The following is a 24,384-nucleotide window of genomic DNA, read 5'->3' on the forward strand; positions in this document are numbered from 1 at the left end:
TTTTAAAAAAGATCTGGGAATTGTGGTTAATCACAAACTAGATGTGGGTCAGCAGGATGACAGTGCTGTGAAACAGATAAATGCAATTTTAAGCTGCACTAATATATCATTTCCAAAGCATGTTAAGTAGATCAGACCTCATCTGGAGAACTTTAATTCTGGTCACCACACTTTGAGAGATGAGAAGGGCAATAATGATGTTCTGACAGTTAAGAGAAATTGAAGGAACTGGGTACACTTAACCTCAATAAAAGATTCAGGGGGTGATACGATAGGACTTTTCTTGTACCTGAAGTCCTGTTGCACCCAATAATGTGTCTTGGAGGACACTGAAAATGTGTTTTAGTTACACAGAATGTGGAGTTCATTTGAACATCATGAAGAACTTCCTAACAGCCCAAGTGGTTCAAGCAGTTGAACCAACTTACAGAAGTTGTGAGTTTTCCGTCTATGCATATATTCAAGCAGAAGCTAGACAGCCCCATGTAACTGGATTCCTGCATTGGAGAAAAGATTGGACTTTCAGTTCAATGTTTATATGTTTCTATCTGCCAAGCAGCCCTAAAAAGGAATGGCTAAAATATAATCTTGTACACAAGACTTTGTAGATGTGTTTAAAGGGTTAGAACTGATGCTACCTACTCTACATCCACAGGATAGGTCCAATAATATAGACAATATAAAACAACTAGAGAATGGGATGGGGAAGCAATGCCTAAATCATTTTTTCTTGTCCAAGTACCTAATGGAGAAAAATCTCAGGAATAATAATTAACCCGGAGAAAGCATAACATTATTTATTTAGAAAAACAAGTAAGTTGTTAAGTGCCTTGGAATGCTTCTTCAGGCTAGATTATTTAAAAACAGTGGATAAGGGAGGAAGGGAGGAGACAGGAAAAAAAAATCTATTGAAGAGGAATGCTTGCTCATTATTTGTCTACATTTATTTGGCTGTAATGAGAAATGACCCACCTCTTGCACTTTAATTCCTAAAAAAACATTTAACTACTGTGGTATTTACTTTTAATGGTTAAGAGAAAAAAAAGTTTTGCAGCTTTTCTATCAGCTGGGTTGGATCTGTTAATGAAACAACAAACAAGGCAGATAAAGCACATAGCTCATCTGGTATGGGATCTCCTATACAATTAAGGCAGCACTGAATTTACATCAAGACTATTCTTTACATTAAATTAAACTCTTTGGGAAATAATTAAAATAATTTAAAAATCACATTAACCTGCTTTATCATTTCAGCTGATGCTCAAAATGATCTTGAGTAATGTAATTTGTTTTTAAGGGATTATTCTTGTGATCACAATCAATGCAAGCATTTCATTCAAACCTGTTGTATTTATTTAGCAAAAACAACTAATCTTCTCCAAATATGAGCACCATCCATTTTCTATCAGCATCTTTTTCTCTGCTATCCCTCTAGCCCAAATACATTCTCTTCAGAGAAAGGCTTCCCTCCTGTGGAATCTTATTTAAATTTAAGAAAGAAAATTTTTATTAAATGCTTTAATAGAGGTTGGGACACTTAAAAAGATTAACTGCAAGGTTAATATTCATCAGATGGATATGCATTTGCCCAAATGTAAACAATAAGTATGCCCAGGATCACACGTAACCACTTTATCATGGACAGAGAGACTCTTTAATTTAGGCAGGCAAGGGGTTGAATAGAAAATACTTTCTAATTATGAACACATCCCATTTTATTACTTCTTCACAGCTAAATTCAGCATGTCTTCAACTCTGAGGTGGTATCTCAAGGCTAATATAATTTCATTAACTGTAACCAATCTACTTCCTTCTTTCTCAAAAAACCAGCTTTTTACACTGTGATTATGCTTCTCTCTTTAACACTCCCTTGCCCAGTTATCTAGCACATGAACCACATGGAGTTTGCTCTGCCACTGCCTAGAGCCCAGAGCTATGTTTTCTTTCTGCTGGCTCTTTTTGCCAGTTCTTCTTTGGTTTCAGCTGCATCAGGCTCCTTCCTGGTTCTTCTCCCTGGCCTTGAATCATCTGGCCCTCTCTGTGCCACATCCCCTTTTTCTGACTACCTGCTGTGGCTTCTTTTATAGTTCTTTTGAAACCTAAGTGCCAGCTTGTATGTGATTCTAAGGAATTTTACACTCTCCCTCCTCTTGATTCTCTGCAAGCACTTAGGACAGCTGACAGCCAGACCAGCACAGAGAAAAAACTCTGCCCATGACAATCACACGTAAAATTTTTCTATTTCAGGACAGTTCATTCTTCCACAGTTCTACAGCCTACCTTCTAAGTCAGTGTTTCTCAGCCTTGGCAACTTTAAGACGTGTGGCCTTCGACTCCCAGAATTCCCCATCCAGCCATGGGGAGAAGGCCACACGTCTTAAAGTTGCCAAGGCTGAGAAACACTGTTCTAAGTAAAAAAGTCCATAACAAAGGTATAGAAAAGCAGGGGATTGGCTACAGTGAGTTCTTGGCAAACTGACAAAGAACATTAGATAGGCTGGCTTCACTTCCCATGAGGAACATGTATCACAGCAAAAAGGAATTTCTTTACATTGTAATAGCAGTGTGTGAAAGGAAAATATCCCAGGCTTGGAAACTGAACCCAGTTTCAACTCTTGAAAAAGCATCCTCCATTTCTCCTCCTACCACCTTTGCTTTAGAGCAATATCCTTGGATTCTGTATTTCTGATGACATAATTTTGAGAGTCTTTTCTGTGAATCTGAGCCCCTGTGTCTACTGTTCCATGAAAATAATCAAGTACGTCAGGATTTGATAAGTCCTTCAGGACAATGGGGTAAAGCTCAGTAGAGTTCAAAAAGAGGATAAAAATGTGTTGATATAATTTGCTGAAATGTAGTGATTATTTTATTATTCAAATCTAAAAATTTACAAAAAGCTTAATGTTATGGCTCTTCTATTTAACACACCTACCCTGTAAAATTACAACCATTTTCTTATGATTCAGTACAATGTACAAATAATTTGCTAACAAGTAAAAAAATACCACACCATGATTCTGTATGAATTTTGAAATGAAAATGAGAATTATAATTTTGAAACCTTGTAATAAAAACATTTAAAACTCCCAAGTAGACCTTCCCTAGCAAAGTGTCTTGTGTTTTTTTAACTTTTCATGATAGTATTTTAAGACGGTCTTCTAGGTGACATCTGATGCCAAAGAACTCATGGTTTTACTAAGTACATAATCCTTTACTCAATAAAAATGCTTTTTGGTTTGGCTTACGACCTAAAAAATTTTGGAGCATGTCCATCCCATCTAATGAGCCTCCAGGCTTCAAGATAAGATTTTTGTATTTCATTCCAGCCTAAAACAATAAAAATAAAATGAGTAGGTTAACATTTCATGTTTATATGAACTTTCTAAATGCACAAAAAAAAAAAAAAAAAAAAAAAGGAAACCTGCCCAGCATGGAAACGGTTCGTAGCTCTGGATTGTAGCAGACATGATTATATTTGTGTTGCCACAAGCTGTTTTTTCCACTGCAATCCATAATATCATTCCACAATGTGACTGACATGGATGTGATGAAGTCTCCCATGCTCATAAGTTTCCATGTGACAAGAAAGTCTTTTAAAAACATCTTGTACTGACAAAGAAGATCAATGGGCTGCCTGAGGAACACATGATTTTTTTTTAAAATCAAAGTCTCATTTTGTGGCCAAACTTTATAATGGTAATCTGCTCTTAGCAGAGTTTACAGTGTGCAGATATCAATTCTGACCGCTTATTATAAACATTTACCTGGCAGTCAGTCAGTCCATCCCTGCCTCTACTTCCACAGGGTTCTCTGTTGCACAATTATGGGAGTATGCTTTGTGTTTCTATAATCCTTTCATAAGGTTGTTTTCTTTTAGCATGTTTTCATAGTCATGGATTGTTGTAATAAAAAACAAAAACAAAACCATCTATGGTACCTTAAAAACTAACAGATTGATTGTAGTATAAAATTTCATAGACCAGGCCCTGCTTCACCACAGGCAGATTATTATCTGCTGTTGGCAGAGTAGATTTTTCCATTTTTGCCAGCTGAATGTTTTAACCCTGACATGTTATGTGCAAGAACAAAGCATTACAAGATTACATGTACCTGGCCCTGTCCTTGATGCTGGGCACGTGGTTGAATCCACCCCAGAAACCCACACATTAGCATGATTACCTATGTTGAAGTATCAGTAGCTAAGATATAGACTTATTAGTGTAGACAACCATACTAACTCACGGATTCAAGAGCTGGGCTTTGCTACCCAGTAACTCTATGATAGTCTTTCATGAAAAGGGGCATCATAGGGAAGCTAAGGGGTTTTGTTTTTTTCTTGATAATTTGTCCATAGTTTTTTTCTCCATTGCATTCCCTGTATCATTCCACATTCTATATACATATCTGAAAGCATTCTTCCATTCACCCAAACCTTGGGCATTGCTTTCACCCAGTATTTTGCTATTATCTACCTTCCTCTGCGGACTAACCTACTTTTACAGAGAATTTTCACGTCAGTCCTGAACATTCCTAAAGGCATCTATTGCTGATAGAGATAAGGTTCCACGTAATTGGAAAAATGAATACTCAAGCTGCATGAAGACAGCTGGGCATGAAGTAAGTCATGAGATTATCGTAAGAGCCCTTTTACTGGTTTTCCAATATATCGTTGATACTAAGGCTTTTTGAAAACTAGCTGTATAGTTTTACTCATAAATATGACCTTGTTACTCCTTGTTTTGTTTGTTTGATAGCATTCATAATTCATTAAATTATTTTTAACCCTTATGGTTTTCTTTTAAGTGCTTGCACACTAATGCTCCTTGTTTATCTCCACATACTATTTGTAAGCGCAGACTTCCTCTGGTATCAATCGTTTAGCTAAATCAAAAATTAGATCTAATTCTCCATGACACCATCTGTTTTTCTGGCAGTACTAGAATTCACTGACTGCCTCATATATTAGTAGGACCCAGTCCTTCCTGCTCTTCAAGAAATCTTTTGAGATCTGTCTATTTTTATCTCCATTATTTTTCTTCAACATTTTCTCTTTCTCATCTGTCTGTTCATCTAAAAATTTAAGCCCTGTTTCAATTATTTTCCATTTGGTATTGTACATACTTGGTTTTTAAAGAAGCTAAAAGTCTAATAAAGACATTTTATTAGTATTACTAAGGCCTTACAGGAACTATAGATAAATATTTAACAAATTACTTCATCGGGACTGAGCAGCTCTCACAATTAAAGCAACATAAATAGTAAAGCATATTACATTTTCATCAAATATTAAAGTATCTCAATATAAATTTTACTATTTGTTATAAAAGCAAGCCTAGTGGCACAAACATAGCAGAAAAATGCATGGCTGCATTTACATATAATAAAAATGCCAAGATTTGCTTTAGCTATTTTATATTGAACAAGCCAGATTCAACTTTGAAGATGGACAAAATAAGTTTTGTTAATTCCTTTCTGCTATTCTATTGTCCTCCTATACTTAGTAGGAACAGGTGGGGGGGAAAAGATAACAAAGAATAAAACAAGTTTCCTTACCTTGGGATTCATTATCCCTTCACATTTAAAGCAACTGTAAAAAATATCCACAGAGAACACTTCACTCCACAGGTACCCATAATACTGGCCATCATATCCACTTGCCAAATGACCAAAGGTAGCTGGCATATTTGTACCTTAAAAGAAGTAATAATTCTGTATAGCTTATGTAAAATAAACAAAACATCAGAGAACAATCTGAAGATGTTTGATTACTTCACTGAAGTGCTTAGTATGTTCCAGACTGGCTAGAATCAGTATAGGTATTGATGAGAATGCCATGTACTTCTGCTACTAATATGCTGAAAGGCAGCCACATTAATTTGGATCTGTTCTGCTTAAACAGAAATATAGTCCCCTCTGTGATCTGTGGCTTGAAGCTCATTGAACTGAATCCAAATATGCCTTAAGCTTAAACACTTTCATCTGAAATCTCAATCTAAAATATTTTATAAGCGTTCTTATTTTTAAAAAAGAATGCCACTATGTATTTATTCACACATACACACACACACACCCCTCTTGATAAAATACTGACAACAGATAAATAAAAGTTTTGAATTTCCATACCAGGGGTTGCAGGTACGCCCAAAATTTCTTCACAGAATTTGGCATATTCTTCAGCAGGATCAGCAGAAGATTGTGTATGAAGAGACTGATCAACCTTGCTCAAAACAATCTGACGAAGAGTCAGAAGACCTAGATAAATAAGAACACAAAAAGGACTATCTGCAGGCTTTGTTTATATAGCTGTACCCATGAGAACTGGTCTGGGTTCAATATCTAGCATCTCAAGGTAAGGTTAGCAGAGAATCTTGCCTGTAGCCCAGGAGAAGTGCTATCAGAAGTGCTACTAGTTATCTTTGATCATTCTGAAGTAGGTGAAACAAAGTTCTGTTTCAGTATAGCTTTCTATGATTCCAAGTTAAACATTTCTTTGGGATTCAGTGTTGAGCTCAGTACTCATTAACCTGTTTTACTATCTCAGTATAATGCAAGTCACAACAGATGACAGCATGCAGTTAACTAATCTTGACTGGTCTTTAAAAAGCTAAGCTAGCCTGGACTGGGTTAGTATTTGGATGGGAGACCACCAGGAAAATCCAAGATATACACTAGCCTGGGAAGAAAAAAATTAAGGAACGGCAAACTACTTCCATATTGCTACCAAAGAAGCAACATAGAAATATCCAAGTTGACTTCAGCTTGAGGGAGATTTAATCTTTAGATGATTCAGGACAGGTTTCTTAGATTTCCTTTACAAATAAACTCATTTAAATACTAGTAAACAAACTGCATACAAATTGCTGGTATTTTCTCCAAGTGGGCTTCAATCTTTTTTCCTTTATGGGAGGGGATGCTTTCCTTAATTTTTTTAATGTCAGATTTTTAATAAATCTTACAAATATATTCTTTATTATTTTGCTTGACTCAAATTACATCAACAATTCTTTCTTAAACCTATCAAAATCAAATTAACTAAAAATCAGGAAAATACCTGTGTTGGCTAGCCTAGAAGCAACCAGCTTCTCAAGGAGATCATCAGGGACCCGACTTCCATCTTTATAGTGTCTGGACATTTGTTGTAGGGGTTCTTTTTCCCAAACCCAGTTTTCAAACATTTGTGAAGGTACTTCTACAAAATCTGTTTCCACATTAGTTCCACTAAACCTAGCAAAATCAGTCTATGAAAGATGACAACAAATATAAACAATAAAAATATATACCAGCAAATGTAAATGAGAAAACTTTGAATTGTAGCATAGCTTGAAAAATAAACATTCAATGCTCTTTCCCAAAGTTTCAGTATTTTGGAATGGTTCAGGCAATTCCTGAAAAGAGATATAGCAAATTTACAGAGCTTAGATATTTGCAGAGCCATCCGCATTCTATTGTCGCTGCCTGTTCCACAGTGGGTCAGCACTGTCCAGTCCCCCATCAGTTAAACAATGCCATCTCATGGGAGTCAGGAGACGTGCCTTCTCTGATACCATGCCTGCCCTATGGAACAGCATCCCCTTGAGATACAGATGGCCCCAGTCTTGCCACCCTTTAAGAAAGCCTTGAAAACCTGGTTCTTCCCTCAGAATGTTGCATGGACTTGTTTTAGATTGTGTCATGAGAGTTACTTGTCCCCAGTGCAGTGTATTTTTATAGATATATTATTTTCTATTGTAATTTTCTTAACCCTCTGTAACTCACCTGAAGTCATTTGGAATGAATGAGATGAGATGAATATATTCTGTATCAGCCACAAAATGTGTAGCCTGGGGACTACCATGTAGCCCACCAGCATCCTTTTGGCAGTCCTCAGAATGGATGGGGACAATAATGTCAGCCATCTGGGGGACATGGTAAAGTTTTAAATGGGCTGAAGCAGCAAAGTGGATGACATATATTATGTTTAAGGCATCTGTTTAAACTTCTAAAACTTCTGACAACCCCTTTGGAGCACATTCCTAAACATGTTGTGTCCGTGACCTGTGACTCACATGTATGAACCAAAATTGCTCAATCACTACTTACTTTCTGGGAACTGACTGGACAATTCTGTTCAATGCACATTGGCTATGTGAGCCAATTCACAAGCCCAAACCAGACTATTTAGACAATATTCAAGCTGGTCCAGTTTAACATTCTAAAATATTAATGAATCAGGATCAAGACTGGACTCTACAAGTACTGCACAAACGGGACTGACTCTGAATGGCTGAATACAGTAAGCAAATGTGCAAGCAGGTTTAATCTCCCAAGTAACAGTACGTAGGTTCACAAATTAAATTATAATGTTTGCTTGTGGCTTAGCACATTGGGGACCACCACAGTTGAGGAACCCAAGTTTACAGCTTAGCTTGCAAGAACTGAGCAAATGATGGATTCAGTAAACATTGTTAAGCAAACTATAGCTCACCACAATGTGTAAATTCAGTTAGTGTCTTTGCTAAAGTCTCTAGCAAACTTTTATGAAATCGGGGTTAAAGGACCTATTTTAATTATATTTCAAATGAAGAAATTTGCCATGCAATTCTTCATCACTTGTTTCCTTTAAGCACAGAAGCCACATAACCATAACAGAAGAACTTCAGAATAAGGCAACTACTCACCTGAGCACATATCTGGTGCATTACATGCCCAAACTCATGGAAGTAAGTTTTCACCTCATTATGCTGCAGCAGTGATGGGCGATCCAGGGTTGGCTTTGTGAAATTGGTTACTAGAGCTGCTACTGACATCATTCTGCTGCCATCAGAAAGAAGGCAGCCAGGCTGGAGACCAAAGCATGCAGCATGCCCATACTTCCCTTCTCTGAGTAATAAAATAAATTAGAGCAAAACCATATTTTAGAAAAACATCACGAAGAAAGAAAGTGAATTGTTTGGCACTTCTTACTGATTATCTATCTGTCTAGTCTTGAGAGAGATAAGAGATACTCTGTCTTGGAGAAGTACCAGGGCCTAAAAGAGGAACTAGAGAGGTTGTGGAAAGTGAAGGCCAAAATGGTCCCAGTGGTGGTAGGAGCACTCGAGGCTGTGACTCCTAAGCTGGGAGAGTGGCTCCAACAGATCCCAGGAAAAACATCAGAGCTCTCTTTTCAGAAGACAGCAGCGCTAGGAACAGCTAAGATGCTGTGCAGAACCCTCAAACTCCCAGGCCTCTGGTAGAGGACCCGAGGTTGAGGAAGACACATATCACCCATAGAGGTGAGAAGGGAATTTTTTATATATATAAAAGACTCATCCTTTTCTGGAATAATCAGGAACAATACATTTGTCTAAAGTTCCTAACAACCTTGCTTTTCTGGTTCTATCATCATAATAGTCAGATGTATATATTGTATCTTTTAAAAAATCTTAATACTAAAGAGTTTCCTTTTCAAAAATTCAGTACAACTCTTCTTGAGAGAGAAAAAAAAACTGGATGCTTTTGTGAGATGGTTCAGCTGTAAGCTATATTAAGTCATAGCAATTATACAAGAGTTACCCTCTTGCTTGAAGCATTAGCTTTTCCTTCTAGCAAGCCTTTGGAACTGTGAAGTAAGGACAGTAATGGTATCACTCCATCTCACAATATTTTTGACTATCACAATTGCATTAAACTAGTGTTTTTCAAACTTGGCAACTTTAAGATGTGTGGACTTGAACTCCCAGAATTCCTCAGCCAACAATGCATTGAACCAAGTTGAATCCATAGAAAAGTTATATTATCCCACACCATCCTTTCTGGAGCTTAATTATAGAATCCTTTTACCTTCTGTCTACTGCCTCTGAAAGCATAATCTCTTTTTAAAATCTCTTTCAGGGAAGAGTTAAATGCCTTTCAAAAAATGTGGATGAATTTGTTTTCTACCTGGTCAAGCATGAACTGTCCCACTAACTTTCATTAAACAAGAGCAAAGCTATCAGTGCAGAAAGAAAAAGAAAGTACTGCAGATTTCCTTCTCAATCACTTAGGTTTTCTAACCATAAATTGCCATGTGATCTATATTAGCAAAGTAAAGTTAAAGCAGTTTAAAAAAAAAAAACAGGGCATGGAAATTAGAACTATTCATAATTACCCACTATGAACCTATTAAAATATGGTAGGTAAAAAAAGAACCAGCTGAAGGAGAAAGGCTGAAAAGAGGAGATGAGAACCCACAGAAGCCTAAGAAATTTGCTTCCAATTACCAAATTATAATTTTACATTTTTCTTCTAAACTGAAAGGTAGCCATCCTTCTCCTTTAAGAATATTTGATAGGGATGTATATGATCCAGAAGAAGTGTTTTGCATCTCACATGTATCTTTATTGATAGTCAATAAAACAGTCTATTGTTTTTCAGACTTCCATATGAGTCTGAAAGAAGATGCAGCTTCTTAAAGCAGCAGCATCTTTTTTCAGCTCATGCAGAAGCCAGAAAAATGGCCGAGTGCTGCTGTGCTTGCATGAGGTCCAAAGCATTTCCAATAGTTTTCAAATATGCACAAGTGTATTATTTAAAATTAGGGATTTCTTATTAATATATGCCTTGTAGATACACATAATACTATTAGATCTTCCTAGTTCTTTTGCTGAATGCTGCAATCCAGTGCACATTTAATTCAGAGAAAGTCCCACTAAACTCCAAGTAAACATGTTTATATAATTTTACTGAATGGAAAATAAACTTGAAACATCAGGATGGGCAACTAGCAGTCTTTCAAAAATTCAGATGCAGTCAGTTTAGAGCTTCAACAAGCAACTGAGTAAAGCGAAAGAGGGAGAGAGAATGAGGTGGATGGTGGAAGAGAAAGAGATGGAGGGAAGGAGCCAGGGGGAGCAAATGAATGGCTCAAGAGTAAGGTTGTGCAAAATCCAGAAGCAACTGTTCCAGTCTTACCACAAATGTTCTAATACCATTTCCACTCATACCAAAAGTGTTTCAAGGTTGTTTTTGTTTTTGTTTTTTTAATTTGGGACCCATCTAGAATAGTTGCAAGAGCCATTTCAAACTCTGAACTCAGCACTCTGAATCTGAAATGAGTCTTTCAAGCTTGAAGTGAAACATTTTGCACACCACTATTAAATGAAGCACTCACTAGCATGCAGCCCTCAATCAACAAAAGTATTATTCCCACAGGAATAATGCACTCAACAGAAAAAACTAAAATGATTTGGATTGTCTTAATTTAGATATATGGACGGTACTCAAGGCAAGTTAGGTCTCTTGATCTTTTCTTTTTCACTCCTCACTTATTTGTTTTCATAATGGGGAAAGAATAAGCAACAAAACAGGTCCCTCAGCCAGTGGGGTTGCTTGAGGAGATTCAGATATGACACTTGCCTGAGTGCCTATTGTGAGAATCGTACTCACGGAATAAATTTGACAGTCTTGAGAAGCAGCAAAAAGGTTTTATTAACGTTCTTGCAAGGACGGGTGCCTAGCCGAAATAGGCACACCCCTTCACACAAAGCATGCAGTTTTATTCCCTACCCCGGCCGGTGAAATCCCTCCTCCTGTTCCCCATTGGATAGGTACTTAGGAGTTCACATCCTATCCGAGATGCCTTAGATTTTGCAGGAAGTCCCGCCTTTGTTTATATCTCCCATTCCTCACTTTTTACCTCCCCCAGTTCCCTATTTATTCTTTTCCTTATAAGGCAGCTAGCCCCCTTGGAGTAAGTAGGTCAGGGTCTTGTCGGACCACAAAGTTCGCTAGAACTGGTTTTGAGCATATTTTCAGCATTGGTTAGGCAGCTTATTTCCTTTATACCTGCCCTTATGGAGAAAGTCTCCTGTTTCCCTTAACCACATATCCCACATCCTCAATATACTGACAAGCAAGCCTAGCTACTAGAAAGCAAGCTTCAGTTGGCAAGTTACTGAAAAAGCAAGTTCTTTTCTATTGTAGAAATAACCTCTTTTTTTTGCAAAAACAACATTGCTATCCCCCTTTCTCACACTATTTAGCTTCCTTCTCCAAAGGCTTGAACACACCTTAGTTTTTGGATTGTATACCATAAAAGCAAGTTGCAAACATGAAAACAACCTAATTTCAGCAATGCTCATTGGCAGTTATAATCATCTTTAACTGTAGCCTTTTTCTTGAATAGATTTCAGTAGCATATATAGCATAAAGCTGTGTTAAAATATTCCATTTCTAAATGGATGAATGTCAACTATAATAACACTCTGGAAATGACTCCTTTTGTGAAATTGGTGACTGTATTCAAGGAATGGCATGAATTATAGCAGCCTTTTGGTTTCTCTCCTTCTCTTCCTCTATCAAGCAATTTCACCAAGCCTTTTTAAAAAGATGAAGCTTATGAAGGCTACAATGCAATTGCATTTATGTTTACTCAGAGGTAACTTGCACTTTCAGCGGGCTTACTCTCAAGTAATCATGTATAGGAGTGCAGCCTTAATTTTTTAAAGAAGTAAATTAAATCTGCCTGGGATTTCAGTATTTGGTATTAGTATCATGAGGGTACAAATTCAGTTGAAGCACCTCCTCTTTGGTGGGATACGGGCCACTGTATGTTGGCTTAGATGGCAGATCCTAGCTTGCACAGAACAGAGTGAGCATGCTTGGAGTAAAACAGGTTTGCTTGCACTTCTGGCATATTAGCCAAATGTAATAAAATAAACCAGTACTCTCCATACCATTAGCAGGGAATGCTGCATGTACACAGAAATTATTAAGTCTGGTAACCTAGTCTATTTGTTCCTTCTTTCACTAGAAAGCATTGTGTTTCAAGTGACCACAGCCACCAAGGCCAGTGGAAATCAGTATCTGTGGGTCTGTCTGGAGATAACCATGCTATATGAAAGGCTGTGACTTGGAAAGTGAAAGGAATACATGGGAAAGAACATGAATTCAGCAAAGAAAGGAGAATAGATATGTTGTATGTTTGTGCAACTAGGAGAAAGGGAGAGAACGTAATGTTTCTAAATGATGGGAATCTGATGTTGTGGAGAGAATGAATACATGCACAGAAATGCAAATCTAGATTTAAGCTAAAATGCAGGTCTGACAGAAACGATAAAATTCTGCCATATACAATCACAGAGTTGGAAGGAACCTTAGAAATCATCTAATCAAGGCTCAGTATAGATCCTCTGGAACATCTCTGGTAAATGACCATCCAGCCTCTGTTTAAACATCAAGGGAACTCAGCAGTTAATGTGGTAGCCTGTACCACTGGCTAATAGCTTGTACAGTCTGGAAGTTCCTCCTGACATCTAGTCTGTAGTTTTAACCCACTAGTTCTGATTCTGCCTGTGGGAAAACAGAGACATGTTACTTCAGTTGTCTCTTTTGTAGATCACCACATAGCGAGATCATTCAACTGTTCCTTGCAGGGCTTGGTTTCAAGCCCACTCATCATCTTAGTAGCCCCCCCTGAACTTACCAAAATTTGTCCCTGTCTTTCTGAACTGTGGTGCCCAGAACTGGACATTGTATTCCAAGTTAGATCTAACCAGGATAGAATAGAGTGAAATAGTTACTTCCTGTGATCTGGTGTCATGAGTGCCGTTGAGCTGAAGTCATCAGCGCAATGGCACACATGACAATAGCAAGGAAACAGGGGAAGGGGCTCAAGATAAGTAGCCATCAACTCACAACGACTGAAGGTCAAGAAACAATAGCTAAACGGATCGCGGAGCACACCCAAGCCATTAGCGCTAATACAACGGAGATCGCCCAGCTGACAGCAATCACCGGAGGAATAGAGAAACCGATGATGGGCGATCCCAGAACGCCAGCGGGGCCTCGCAACCTCTCACCCACCGGCAAGTCAACGTATTGGACAAAGGGGGGTGACGTGACCACGAGTGAGGGGGCGCTGACCGGCGCGGGGTATTTAAACCCCGCACCGGCGCGCTCCTGTCACTCTCAGCTTTTTTCCGATGCTGTACCTGCGCTGTGAATAAACCAGAGCCTGTTCCACCGAACCAGTGTCTGAGCATTATTCAGAGGTAGGCAGCGCATGACATAAAGCTGAGAGTCATAAACTCAGCCTCGCCGAGCCCCACTGGACGACAACGAGCCGCGGGAGGAATAGACGGCGAGAAGACCAGAAAAATGAAGCCGGAGCGACGCGGACAAGGAGGGCGAGCCGCACGGCGAGAAACAGAGGAGGACCGACCGAGGCCAGAGGCACCGCGGACTCCCGGAGCCATGGACGCCCACCCGACCCGACCCGAGCCTCAGCTCCAACCCCAAGGGGAGATGGCGACGGAGGCAACCCGACCGCGGGAGGGAGCAACATACCTTCCGAAACCAGCGGAGGACCCCGCGCCCCACATCGCACCCCAGCAACGGGCGTGGAGCGACAGCCCAACGGCGGTCAGCACGGAGGACGATGGAGACACCCAGCAGACGGCGGAGGAAGCGGACCAACGGCAGAGGGAGATTGAACCCCGCCGGCAACCCACCCCCGCCAACACACCGACGGAACCGGCCCCAGCGGAGGCGCGGACCGTGGACGAGGAAGCACGAGCTGAACTCGCGGCCATGCGGACCCAACTGGAGGAACTCCGGACCATGCTTCAGTCGCTCATGCCCCCCGCGCCGCCCAACGACGTCCCCGCACAGGCCCACACCCCGAGCGAAGCACCGCACCCCCACGGGCCAAATGAAGGTCAGCAGACGGCCCAGGCGGACGACACCACAGGCCGGGAAGCGAGAGGAAGGGCCGCGCAAAACGCCCGGGCCCCAAAGGACTTCCCCATCTTCTTTGATGGGAACCCCACGAAACTGTCGTTCTTTATAACGAACGCCAGGGAGTTCATGGGGAGGCACGGACACTCCTACGACTCCGAAGCGGACAAAATCGCCGCCGTGGCGATCAAATTACAAGACAGGGCGGCGGACTGGTACGTCCAACTGTACGAGTCCAGCTCCCCCGCCCTCGCCAACTTCCCCGCCTTCATCAATGAGATGAAAAACTACTTCGAAGACCCACTAGCCAAAGTGAGGGCGAAAAGCGCACTCCAAAGACTTAAACAGGGCACACGCACTGTCCCAGACTACGCCCTTGAGTTCAAAGCCCTCGCGGGGAAGGTCAGCGACTGGTCCGAGACCACCCTGCTGGAAATGTTCAAAAGGGGGCTCAATTGCGACGTACTCCAATGGGCCCTCTACCGCGACGACCCAGAAATGCTACACGGGTGGATCCACCTCGCGGGGAAAGCCGAACACGCGCACCGCACCTTCCTCATGACAACCACGGAAGACACGAACTATACCTGCAAAAAGGTACCCGCACCACACGTGGGGACGGCCGGCCCCACATACCCAAAGAAGAAATTTAATCGGGGGCCCTGCAGGAGGTGTGGAAAACTAGGGCACAAGACGGCAGATTGCTTCGCCAACCGACTGCCGACCAGTGCGCCTAAACCCACCCCGAAAATTAGCCCCAAACCACCTAACCCGGTGCCGCCCCCTCACCGCCAAATGACCGTAGCCACAGCGACACCAGAGGAAGGCTGGGACGCCTACTGGGGGGAAGAGGACAACGTAGACCCAGACCAGCCGGCGGGAAAAGCTCCCCGCCTGCCCTGAAACGCGTTGCGAGGCAGGCGGTGGGACAACAGCGCGGACCACCTCGACGGAACGGCGAAAGCTCCGTAATAATGGCGGCAATTAAACTCTCTGCCGGCAACGGAGCCACCACGGCCGCGGCACTAGTGGACCCGGGGTGCTCAAAAAACCTCATCCACCCCGACTTAGTCGCCAAACTCGACCTCCGCTGCTTCCCCCTCCCCACGCCGTTGGCATTCCACCAGCTGGACGGCTCTACAGCGGGAGGGAAACCAGCTACGATGCAAACCGAGCCAGTCACCCTGCAAATGGGCACTCACACCGAACGCACATCGTTCGTCGTCACTCACATCGGACGGCCCATTGCAGTCCTGGAAATGCCATGGCTCGCGACAAACAACCCGCGCATCAACTGGGAGACCCGCACCTTCACATTTGGCGACGGCGAGTATCGGGCACCAGTTCCAGCGGGCAGAACCAACCCCACTGTGGGACGAGCGGAGGCGACTACACAGGACAACGCCACTACCATAGCAGACCTACCGGAACAATACGCCGACTTCTCCGAGGTCTTCGGAGAGGCGGAAGCTGACCAACTACCCCCCCACCGCAAGACGGATTGCCGGATCGACCTGCTGCCCGACGTCCCCTTACCTAGACCGAAGATCTACTCGATGACCCCGAAGGAGATGGCAACCCTCCGGGAGTTCATCGATAAAAACCTAGACAGGGGATTCATAGAGCCAGCATGCTCACCGGTCGGAGCCCCCGTCTTATTCCGGGAGAAGAAAGACGGCACCCTACGGCTCTGCACCGACTACCGGGGCCTAAACGCGGCTTCCCTGTCCAACAAATACCCCTTACACCTGGTGAAGGACATGCTCGCCCACCTGTCCACGGGCAAAGTCTTTTCCAAATTGGACCTTCGCGAGGCGTACTATCGCATCCGAATCAGGGAGGGGGACGAATGGAAGACTGCGTTCAACTGCCCCCTAGGCGCCTTCCAGTACAAAGTGCTGCCGTTCGGACTCGCGGGGGCCCCTGGGGTGTTTATGCAGCTCATCAATGAGGTACTGCATGAACACCTGTTCAAAGGGGTCCTTGTCTACATAGACGACGTCCTTATCTACACTAAAACGCACGAGGAACATGTGACCCTAGTCAGGCAAGTCCTCGACAAGCTCAGAAGGGCACAGCTCTATGCCAAACCTACAAAGTGCGAATTTCATAAAGCGCGCCTAGACTACCTGGGGTACCGAATCTCCGGGGAAGGCATAGAAATGGACCCCGCAAAAGTCGAGGTGGTGCTAAACTGGGAGCGCCCCCGCAACAGACGCCAACTCCAGAGCTTCCTCGGCTTCGCGAATTTTTACAGGTCATTCGCCCGGGGGTTCGCAGAGATAGCCCTCCCCCTAACGGACCTCCTCAAAACCAAAGGGGTGGGGGACACCCGACGCGCCAAGAACCCGGGCACAGTATTGAATTGGACTCCTGCGTGCCAGACCGCATTCAACAAGCTGAAAGCGCTGTTCACCACGGAGCCAATCCTCGCGCACCCGGACCCAGAACGGCCGTTCGTGGTCCAAGCCGACGCCTCAGACTTCTCCCTGGGGGCCATCCTACTCCAAAAGGACCCCACGGGACTCCTGAAACCATGCGCCTACCTGTCGAGGAAGTTTTCCGAGACAGAAAGGCGATGGCACGTCTGGGAGAAAGAAGCCTTCGCGGTAAAATCGGCGCTAGAAACATGGCGACACCTACTCGAGGGAGCCACCCAACCATCAGCAAGAACTACAGAGGGATTAGCTGAAACCAGCCTGGGAAGTGTTTGGCAGAATTCTGATTGAAAAGGTATGAGAGATGACAAGCAAAATTTGAGAAGTGCAGTGCAACTCTGTGCTGAACAAGGGATGTACAGACCAGAGTTTTGCTGTTCAACAGGTCACTAAAAATGTATGAAAGTGAGAAAGAAGATTCACTGCATGTTTGTTGATTACAGGAAATATGATAATCTCTTTGAATTATGGAATGTTCTGTATGAATACGGAGTTAAAGGTTGGTTGCTTAATGCAATAAGAATGGGATATGATGGAAATAAAGGAAGCGTGAGAATAAATGGAATGCTCAGTGAATGGTCTGAAGCAAAGGTAAGTCAGTATGATGCAGCAAGAAGTGTGGATCTGAAAATTAATGTATTAAAGACCAAGGTAACTATTTTGACAAAGAAAATAGAGTGAATGTCTGTAAATATATTTCAGTATCAATAAAGGGCAAATAAATAGATGAATTTGTGTACCTTGGTCGAATGTTTACAAATGATGGGAAGGTGGATGGAAAAATTATGTATAAAGGGTGGTGAAGATAAGGGCGTATTCTGTCGTCTGCGTCATCACCAGTCAGGCAGCTGTCAAATGCCTGACAGTATTAAACTTACGTTATTTATCATAATCAACAGAAGCAGTGTGATGTAATACCTAAGCTGTATCATAACTAGGTGTTCTTCAGAAGACTACTATCGCCCAGAGACATATTGTTGGAGAGATGAAAAAAAAACAGTGGAGGAATGTTGGCTTATACAGTAAAAACCTTGGTTCAAATCTTCACTGATTCTCATTGGATGACCTTGCACCAGTCTCCATCTTCCAGTCTAACCCTACAGGGCTATTGTAAGAATACAGTCATAGAGCCAAATCATGTCTACTACAAGAGGTCCTTGGATAAAGGGGAAGACATAAATGTAATTTTTAAAAATGGTGTTACCTTGGGTACAGGTCTAAATAGAACTGGCCCAGAATTTCTCCTGTTGAACTGTCCTTTACTGTGTAAAGTGTAATGCTCTCATGCCAAACATGAGCATCTTCCACTTGTTCAAATACAAGTCCCAACAGCTGCTGGTAAATTTTCAGCAAGCCTTCTGTGACTGCTTCAATAGGAAAATACTCCTTCAGCTTTTCTTGGTCTACCGAATATTTGAGCTCTTCTGTCTGATTTGTGTAATAATGAAGATCCCATGCGTTAATCTTTCCGTCATATTCAACACCTATTTCTTCACACTCCTTTTTCTTCAGATTTAAAATGAACGCCCTCTCTTCCTCACCCAAAAGTTTCAGCTTGTTACTTAGATCATCTGCAAAACAGAAATTAAACAATTACTTTGAGTGCTTGTTACATTCCATTTCAGATTACATTCAAAACTGAGAGAGAATTACTATTCTCATGTCCTAGTTATGGGATGCTAAACCAGGTAACTTTTAGCATGTTCCATCAGAGTTCTTATGTTATAAAACATTCCATTCATAGCTGTAGACTTCAGTGTTTGATTCTCAGATAGAAGATTTCCTTCCTTTTTCAGAAAGCTTCTCATCCAATTGTACCTTTTTTAATGACTGGATAGAGGAGGTGACTTCCACTGTCTCCCTGAAGTCGCTGGAAAAATCTGGGGTACCGAATCTCCGGCGAGGGCATAGAAATGGACCCTGCAAAAGTCGAGGCAGTGGTGAATTGGGAACGCCCACGTAACAGGCGCCAACTTCAAAGCTTCCTCGGCTTCGCGAACTTCTACAGGTCATTCGCACGGGGGTTCGCGGAGATAGCCCTCCCCCTAACAGACCTCCTCAAAACTAAAGGGGTTGGGGACACACGGCGAGCCAAGAACCCAGGGACAGTACTAAATTGGACTCCTGCATGTCAGACAGCGTTCAACAGACTGAAAGCGCTGTTCACAACGGAGCCAATTCTCGCACATCCGGACCCGGAACAGCCGTTCGTGGTCCAAGCCGAGGCCTCAGACTTCTCCCTGGGGGCCATACTGCTCCAAAAGGACCCTGCAGGAATCCTGAAACCATGCGCCTACCTGTCAAGGAAATTCTCAGAGATGGAAAGGCGATGGCACGTATGGGAGAAGGAGGCGTTCGCGGTAAAATCGGCGCTAGAAACATGGAGGCATCTACTGGAAGGGGCCACCCAACCATTAGAGGTCTGGACAGACCACCGGAACCTCGAGGCCCTCCGGACGCCCAGACGCCTCAGCCCAAAACAGGTCAGATGGGCCCAATTCTTCAGCCGCTTTAATTTCCAACTGAAGTTCATACCGGGCAAAAAGAACTTCCTGGCTGACGCCCTCTCCCGACTGCCCCAAGACAAAGAGCCCGTCCCAGATATGATTGGGATGGTGCTATCCGCCTCCCAGCTGGGAATGGCAGTGACCACCCGGAGCAGCGCCCAGAAACAGCTCAACCCCACGTCTCAACCGACGGCAAGCCAACCAGCGAACAGACGGCGCCACCCACGACTGCCAGGAGGGATACGCGCGGACCTCGCCGCCGCCCTCAAAACCGACCCCTGGCTACTAGCAAACCTCGACAAGGTGACAATAGAGCAAGACTTAGCATGGGGGGAAGGCAGAATATATGTCCCGGATTCACAGCACCAGGCGATCCTGCGCAGATCACACGACAGCAAACAAGCGGGACACTTCGGGTTTCTAAAGACCCTGCACCTAACACAACAGTTCTGGTGGCCTGCATTGAGACGGGATGTTAAGGCCTACGTAGCATCCTGCCCGATATGCGCAATGGCCAAACGGGCACCGGGAAAGCCTCCGGGACTACTACAAATGGTGGCGGAGCCCTCCCGACCATGGGAGGAAATCTCATAGTAGATCTACCACCCAGCCAGAAGAAAACAACCATTTGGGTGGTGAAAGACTACTTTTCTAAACAGGCGCACTTCATCCCCTGCGCATCAGTCCCGTCCGCCCAGCAGCTGGCTAAACTTTTCCTCGTACATGTGTACAGGTTACACGGATGTCCTGTATGCGTGGTGACCGACAGGGGCACACAATTCACCTCGAAATTTTGGCGGGCTTTTCTAAAACTAATTGGGACCCAACAAGCCCTATCCACAGCCTGGCATCCCCAGACGGACAGAGCCACGGAGATCCTCAATGCCACACTAGAACAATTCCTACATTCATATAGCAATTACCACCAAGACGACTGGGTCGACCCGCTTCTGTTTGCAGAAGTCGCCTACAATAACGCCATTCACACGAGTACAGGGAAAACCCCGTTCGAAGTAGTCTCCGGGTGCAAGTTCGTACCCATACCGGAGCTACCGCAACCCCCGGGACCCCAAGTGGGCGCAGGCGACTGGGGACGGAAGATAGCAGAATCATGGCCAGTAATCACAGCAGCGCTGAAGGAAGCACAGTCCGCCTACAAAGAACAGGCCGACAAGCACCGGCGCCAGCAGCCGACATTCCAGGTAGGGGATATGGTCTACCTCTCCACCAAATTCATAAAATCACCTCAACCCTCGAAGAAACTGGGGCCTAAGTATATTGGGCCGCTTCGAGTAACACAACTAGTGAACCCGGTGGCAGTACGCCTGGACCTGCCGCACAATCTAAGAAGACTCCACCCGGTATTCCACAGCAGCCTCCTGAAACCAGCAACCACCTCCCGATGGCACCCAAGCACGCCTCTGCCCCCCCCCCCCAGTGATGATCAACGGCCAACAACATTTTGAGGTAAAAGAAATACTCGATTCCTGCCGACAACGGGGCACACTACACTATTTAGTAAAATGGAAACACTTCCCCCACCCAGAATGGGTGGCGGCTCAACACGTTAAGGCACCGGACCTGACCCGAGCATTCCACACGACGTACCCCGACAAACCAAAGGGGTGCCCAGCCGAACCGGCCCCTTAGGACACATTTCCCCCCTCGGGCCTCCCCCCCCCGCCCGCGTCGCCCCCAGGGGAAGGGACCCCCCAAGCCTGCGACTTGAGTAGGCCTCCTCCCCCCTGAGACTCATCCTCCCCCCACCCTCACCGGGCCCATTGGGGAGGGGAGATTGGTCATATGTGCATCGCCAGAGGGCAAATAGCCAGGATGCACACATGACAACACGGCGAACAACAAAAAACAAAACAATCAACAAAACAAAAAGATAAGGATCCTACCTGGAGTTGAAACAGCACCCGACCAGTCACGCCTCCTCTGACGAAGAACTGAGCAAGAACGAGCAGGGTGTGGTCGAGGCATGCGCACTTGGAACACACCCAAAAAATGGAAACGCGTAGAGGGCGGAGCAAGGGGAGGGGAGAAAGCACTCTGGCGGGAAATACAAAAAAAAAAATTTTTTTTTTACAGCTCTCCCTGAAAAAACCTGAATGCCGGGGGGGGGGGGGCTACCATTCGAAAGGGGGGCAGTATGTCATGAGCACCGTTGAGCTGAACGCGTCAGCACAACGGCACTTATAACAATACCACGGAAACAAGAGCAAGGGATTAAAAGATAAGCAAAGCGACGCACAACAACAGACACAGACCCCGAGGAGAAGGGAACGACCTCGGCCGGAAAATCCAGTCAAAAGAACGCAAGGAGGAAGAAAGAGCGACAAAGACAGGGCGGAACGCGAGGCACGCCTGGAGCTATCAGCAGGAACGCAAAGGATATCGCCCAGCTGAAAGTAATCACCGGCCGGAGGAGGAAGACGATTACGAGAGAAGCCCGGGGCACCAGCAGGGGCCCCGCGACCCCTACCTACCGGCAACGAAGCATACAGGGCTTGGGGGGATGACACAACCCGAGGTGGGGGGAGCGCTGACCGGCGTGGGCTATTTAAATCCCGTACTGGCGCGCTCCCTTCACTCTCAGCTTTTTCTAGCTATGCACTATGCTGAAATAAACCAGAACCTGATTTTCCCTAAATTAGTGTCTGTGTCTTACTCAGTAGTAGGCAGCGCCTGACACAGCCCAGAGGAAGGAAGGGGAATCAGCCAATGTCACCTCTGTCTTCCCATCAGACTATCCTAAATGCCTGAGTGGACTTTTCATTAGGAAGTTGCTAATGTGAAAAATCCTGGAAACAACCCAGTATGTATTAAACAGAAACAAAACCAAAAACAATTACCTGATAATATGATCCAATGTACACTAAACTAACACAACACTAATAGCTTTTCCCTACTACTGTCTTTAAGTGGTATCCTTGAGTCAGCAGAAAATTATACCAGCATGAAATCTGCTGCTCTAACCCATTGCTGATCCCTTTTCCGCCTCAATTGTCTCCATGATTAGTCACTGCAGTCACCTACCTTACCACATGGTAAAGAGTTATAAAGCCTCGTAGATTTTACCCACTTTGGGGCCTCCCTATGAGAGTGTTGGAAAAAGAGGAAAAATGAAGCTACACTCACTATTAATACTGGTACAGCTAAGGTCAACTTTAGTCTGCCTCTTTCATGGGCTTAGAGACAAGATGAAAACAACACTGTAGGGTTGCAGCAGAGAAAAGATATTTGTGCTGCAGTTAAGGTGCAAGTAGGGAAAGGCCGTAAGGTCAGATTGTGAAATCATGTTTTCTGATTTGGTCTGTTTATCATACTCAACAAACAGATCAAATTATATCTTAGCATTATGAGTATCGGGCTTTCTACGTGAGTGATATTGGCTGATAAAAGCAGTAAATGTTTTAATATTTGACTAATTCCTCCATAATTAAAGGCTAGTATTGGAGGTATTGCAGAAGCAATTTCACTGAAAAAATAGTGAGTGTAGTTTCAAGCAAAATAATTCACCGTGGTCCAAATATTACAGATCAACTGGACCACACCAATTGAAATTATGTGTCCTTGATAAGATTTTATTCTATTCAAATTATCTATTTTAGAACCATGTTAATGGAATTCTATAATCTAAATGATATAAAACTGGAAAGTTTTATAATCTGTAAGATTCAGGAATATTAACTTTATGTTCTGGCAGCTTGGATTGTTCTAGTTAACAAATTAGAAATAATGAGTTAGACAGATTTTGAATCATTCTTTAAATTTCATACAATACTATTATCGTAATTATTATTTTGTAATCTCTAAATGAACACAAAATTACTACTAATTTTTTAAAAATAAAAAATACTTCAGATTCATCCTGTTCCTGGCAAAGTGCTCTAGCTCATTTTCACCATAAATATTTTACTATGACTTAAATTACTCTGCATAATATTTGACATGTTTAAATAAAAACTGACCTAAGAATGCTGTCACATTTTCTGTTATCTTTGCAGTGTTCACTTCAAGAACAAAATCAGCATGTGTGCTATACCCCAGAAGCTCTGCTAGTTTTGCCCTCAAAGGAAGAAGCTGTTGAAGAATGACAGCATTTTCCTAGGAAAATAAAGTTGTTTTCAGCCATTAAATACAATATAAATAACATAAACCAAAGTATGTTACAAACTATGTTATGTAATTTAAAACTGCAATAACTGTTCACATAAGCTTCATTCTCCTCTGAAACAGCAACATGCTTTTAAAAACTTTTAAGTTCCATTATATTTTATGACAAAGAATTTATAATGTATTTTTGTACTATTAAGGGAGGATCCTCAGACCAATAGTAGAGTGTCTGGATTGTATACCAAAGGTTTCAGTTCCAATTCTGGCATCTCTAGTAAAATGACTCAAGTGTAGCAGGATAATATTGAACAAGATGGCTTAACTTAATACAAAGCAACTCATTCACTTACATGAATACATACATTATTCTGGAAACGGTTTAAGCACATATATAAAAAGTACAGTGTCCACTTTAGCATTTGATAGTAAACAAGTTTTCTGAAGAGAGAGGAAATTGTGGTGGTATGTGGGAAAGACCTTGGGAGACTGGGCCAAGAGACGCTGCCAAGGAAACAGATAAGAGACAGCACAGCCCACAACTGGATAGTGGATGGGGCAAGAGGTTCAGAAGGGACCCTCCCTAGTTTCTTGGGCTATAAAGGAGATGGGGGGAGAGACGTACTTTCAGACTTGCAAGATTC

General features: G+C 43.2%; 1 protein-coding gene across 1 annotated transcript in view; it reads right to left on the reverse strand.

Moving 5' to 3' along the window:
- Positions 1 to 2,840: 2,840 nt before the first annotated feature.
- The window catches only part of NLN (neurolysin), a 53,907-nt gene continuing 32,363 nt past the window's right edge, over positions 2,841 to 24,384 (reverse strand). Inside the window, exons 7-13 of the mRNA XM_063295593.1 lie at positions 23,599 to 23,734; positions 18,319 to 18,685; positions 8,658 to 8,859; positions 7,052 to 7,238; positions 6,124 to 6,252; positions 5,554 to 5,690; positions 2,841 to 3,327 (exon numbers count right to left, since the gene is read on the reverse strand). Of these exons, the coding sequence (XP_063151663.1) occupies positions 3,196 to 3,327; positions 5,554 to 5,690; positions 6,124 to 6,252; positions 7,052 to 7,238; positions 8,658 to 8,859; positions 18,319 to 18,685; positions 23,599 to 23,734 (1,290 nt within the window). The 3' untranslated portion in view covers positions 2,841 to 3,195. The remainder of the gene's footprint in view (positions 3,328 to 5,553; positions 5,691 to 6,123; positions 6,253 to 7,051; positions 7,239 to 8,657; positions 8,860 to 18,318; positions 18,686 to 23,598; positions 23,735 to 24,384) is intronic.

Source organism: Candoia aspera, chromosome 2 (genome assembly GCF_035149785.1).
Source record: "Candoia aspera isolate rCanAsp1 chromosome 2, rCanAsp1.hap2, whole genome shotgun sequence".
In the NCBI taxonomy this organism is placed as follows: domain Eukaryota; kingdom Metazoa; phylum Chordata; class Lepidosauria; order Squamata; family Boidae; genus Candoia; species Candoia aspera.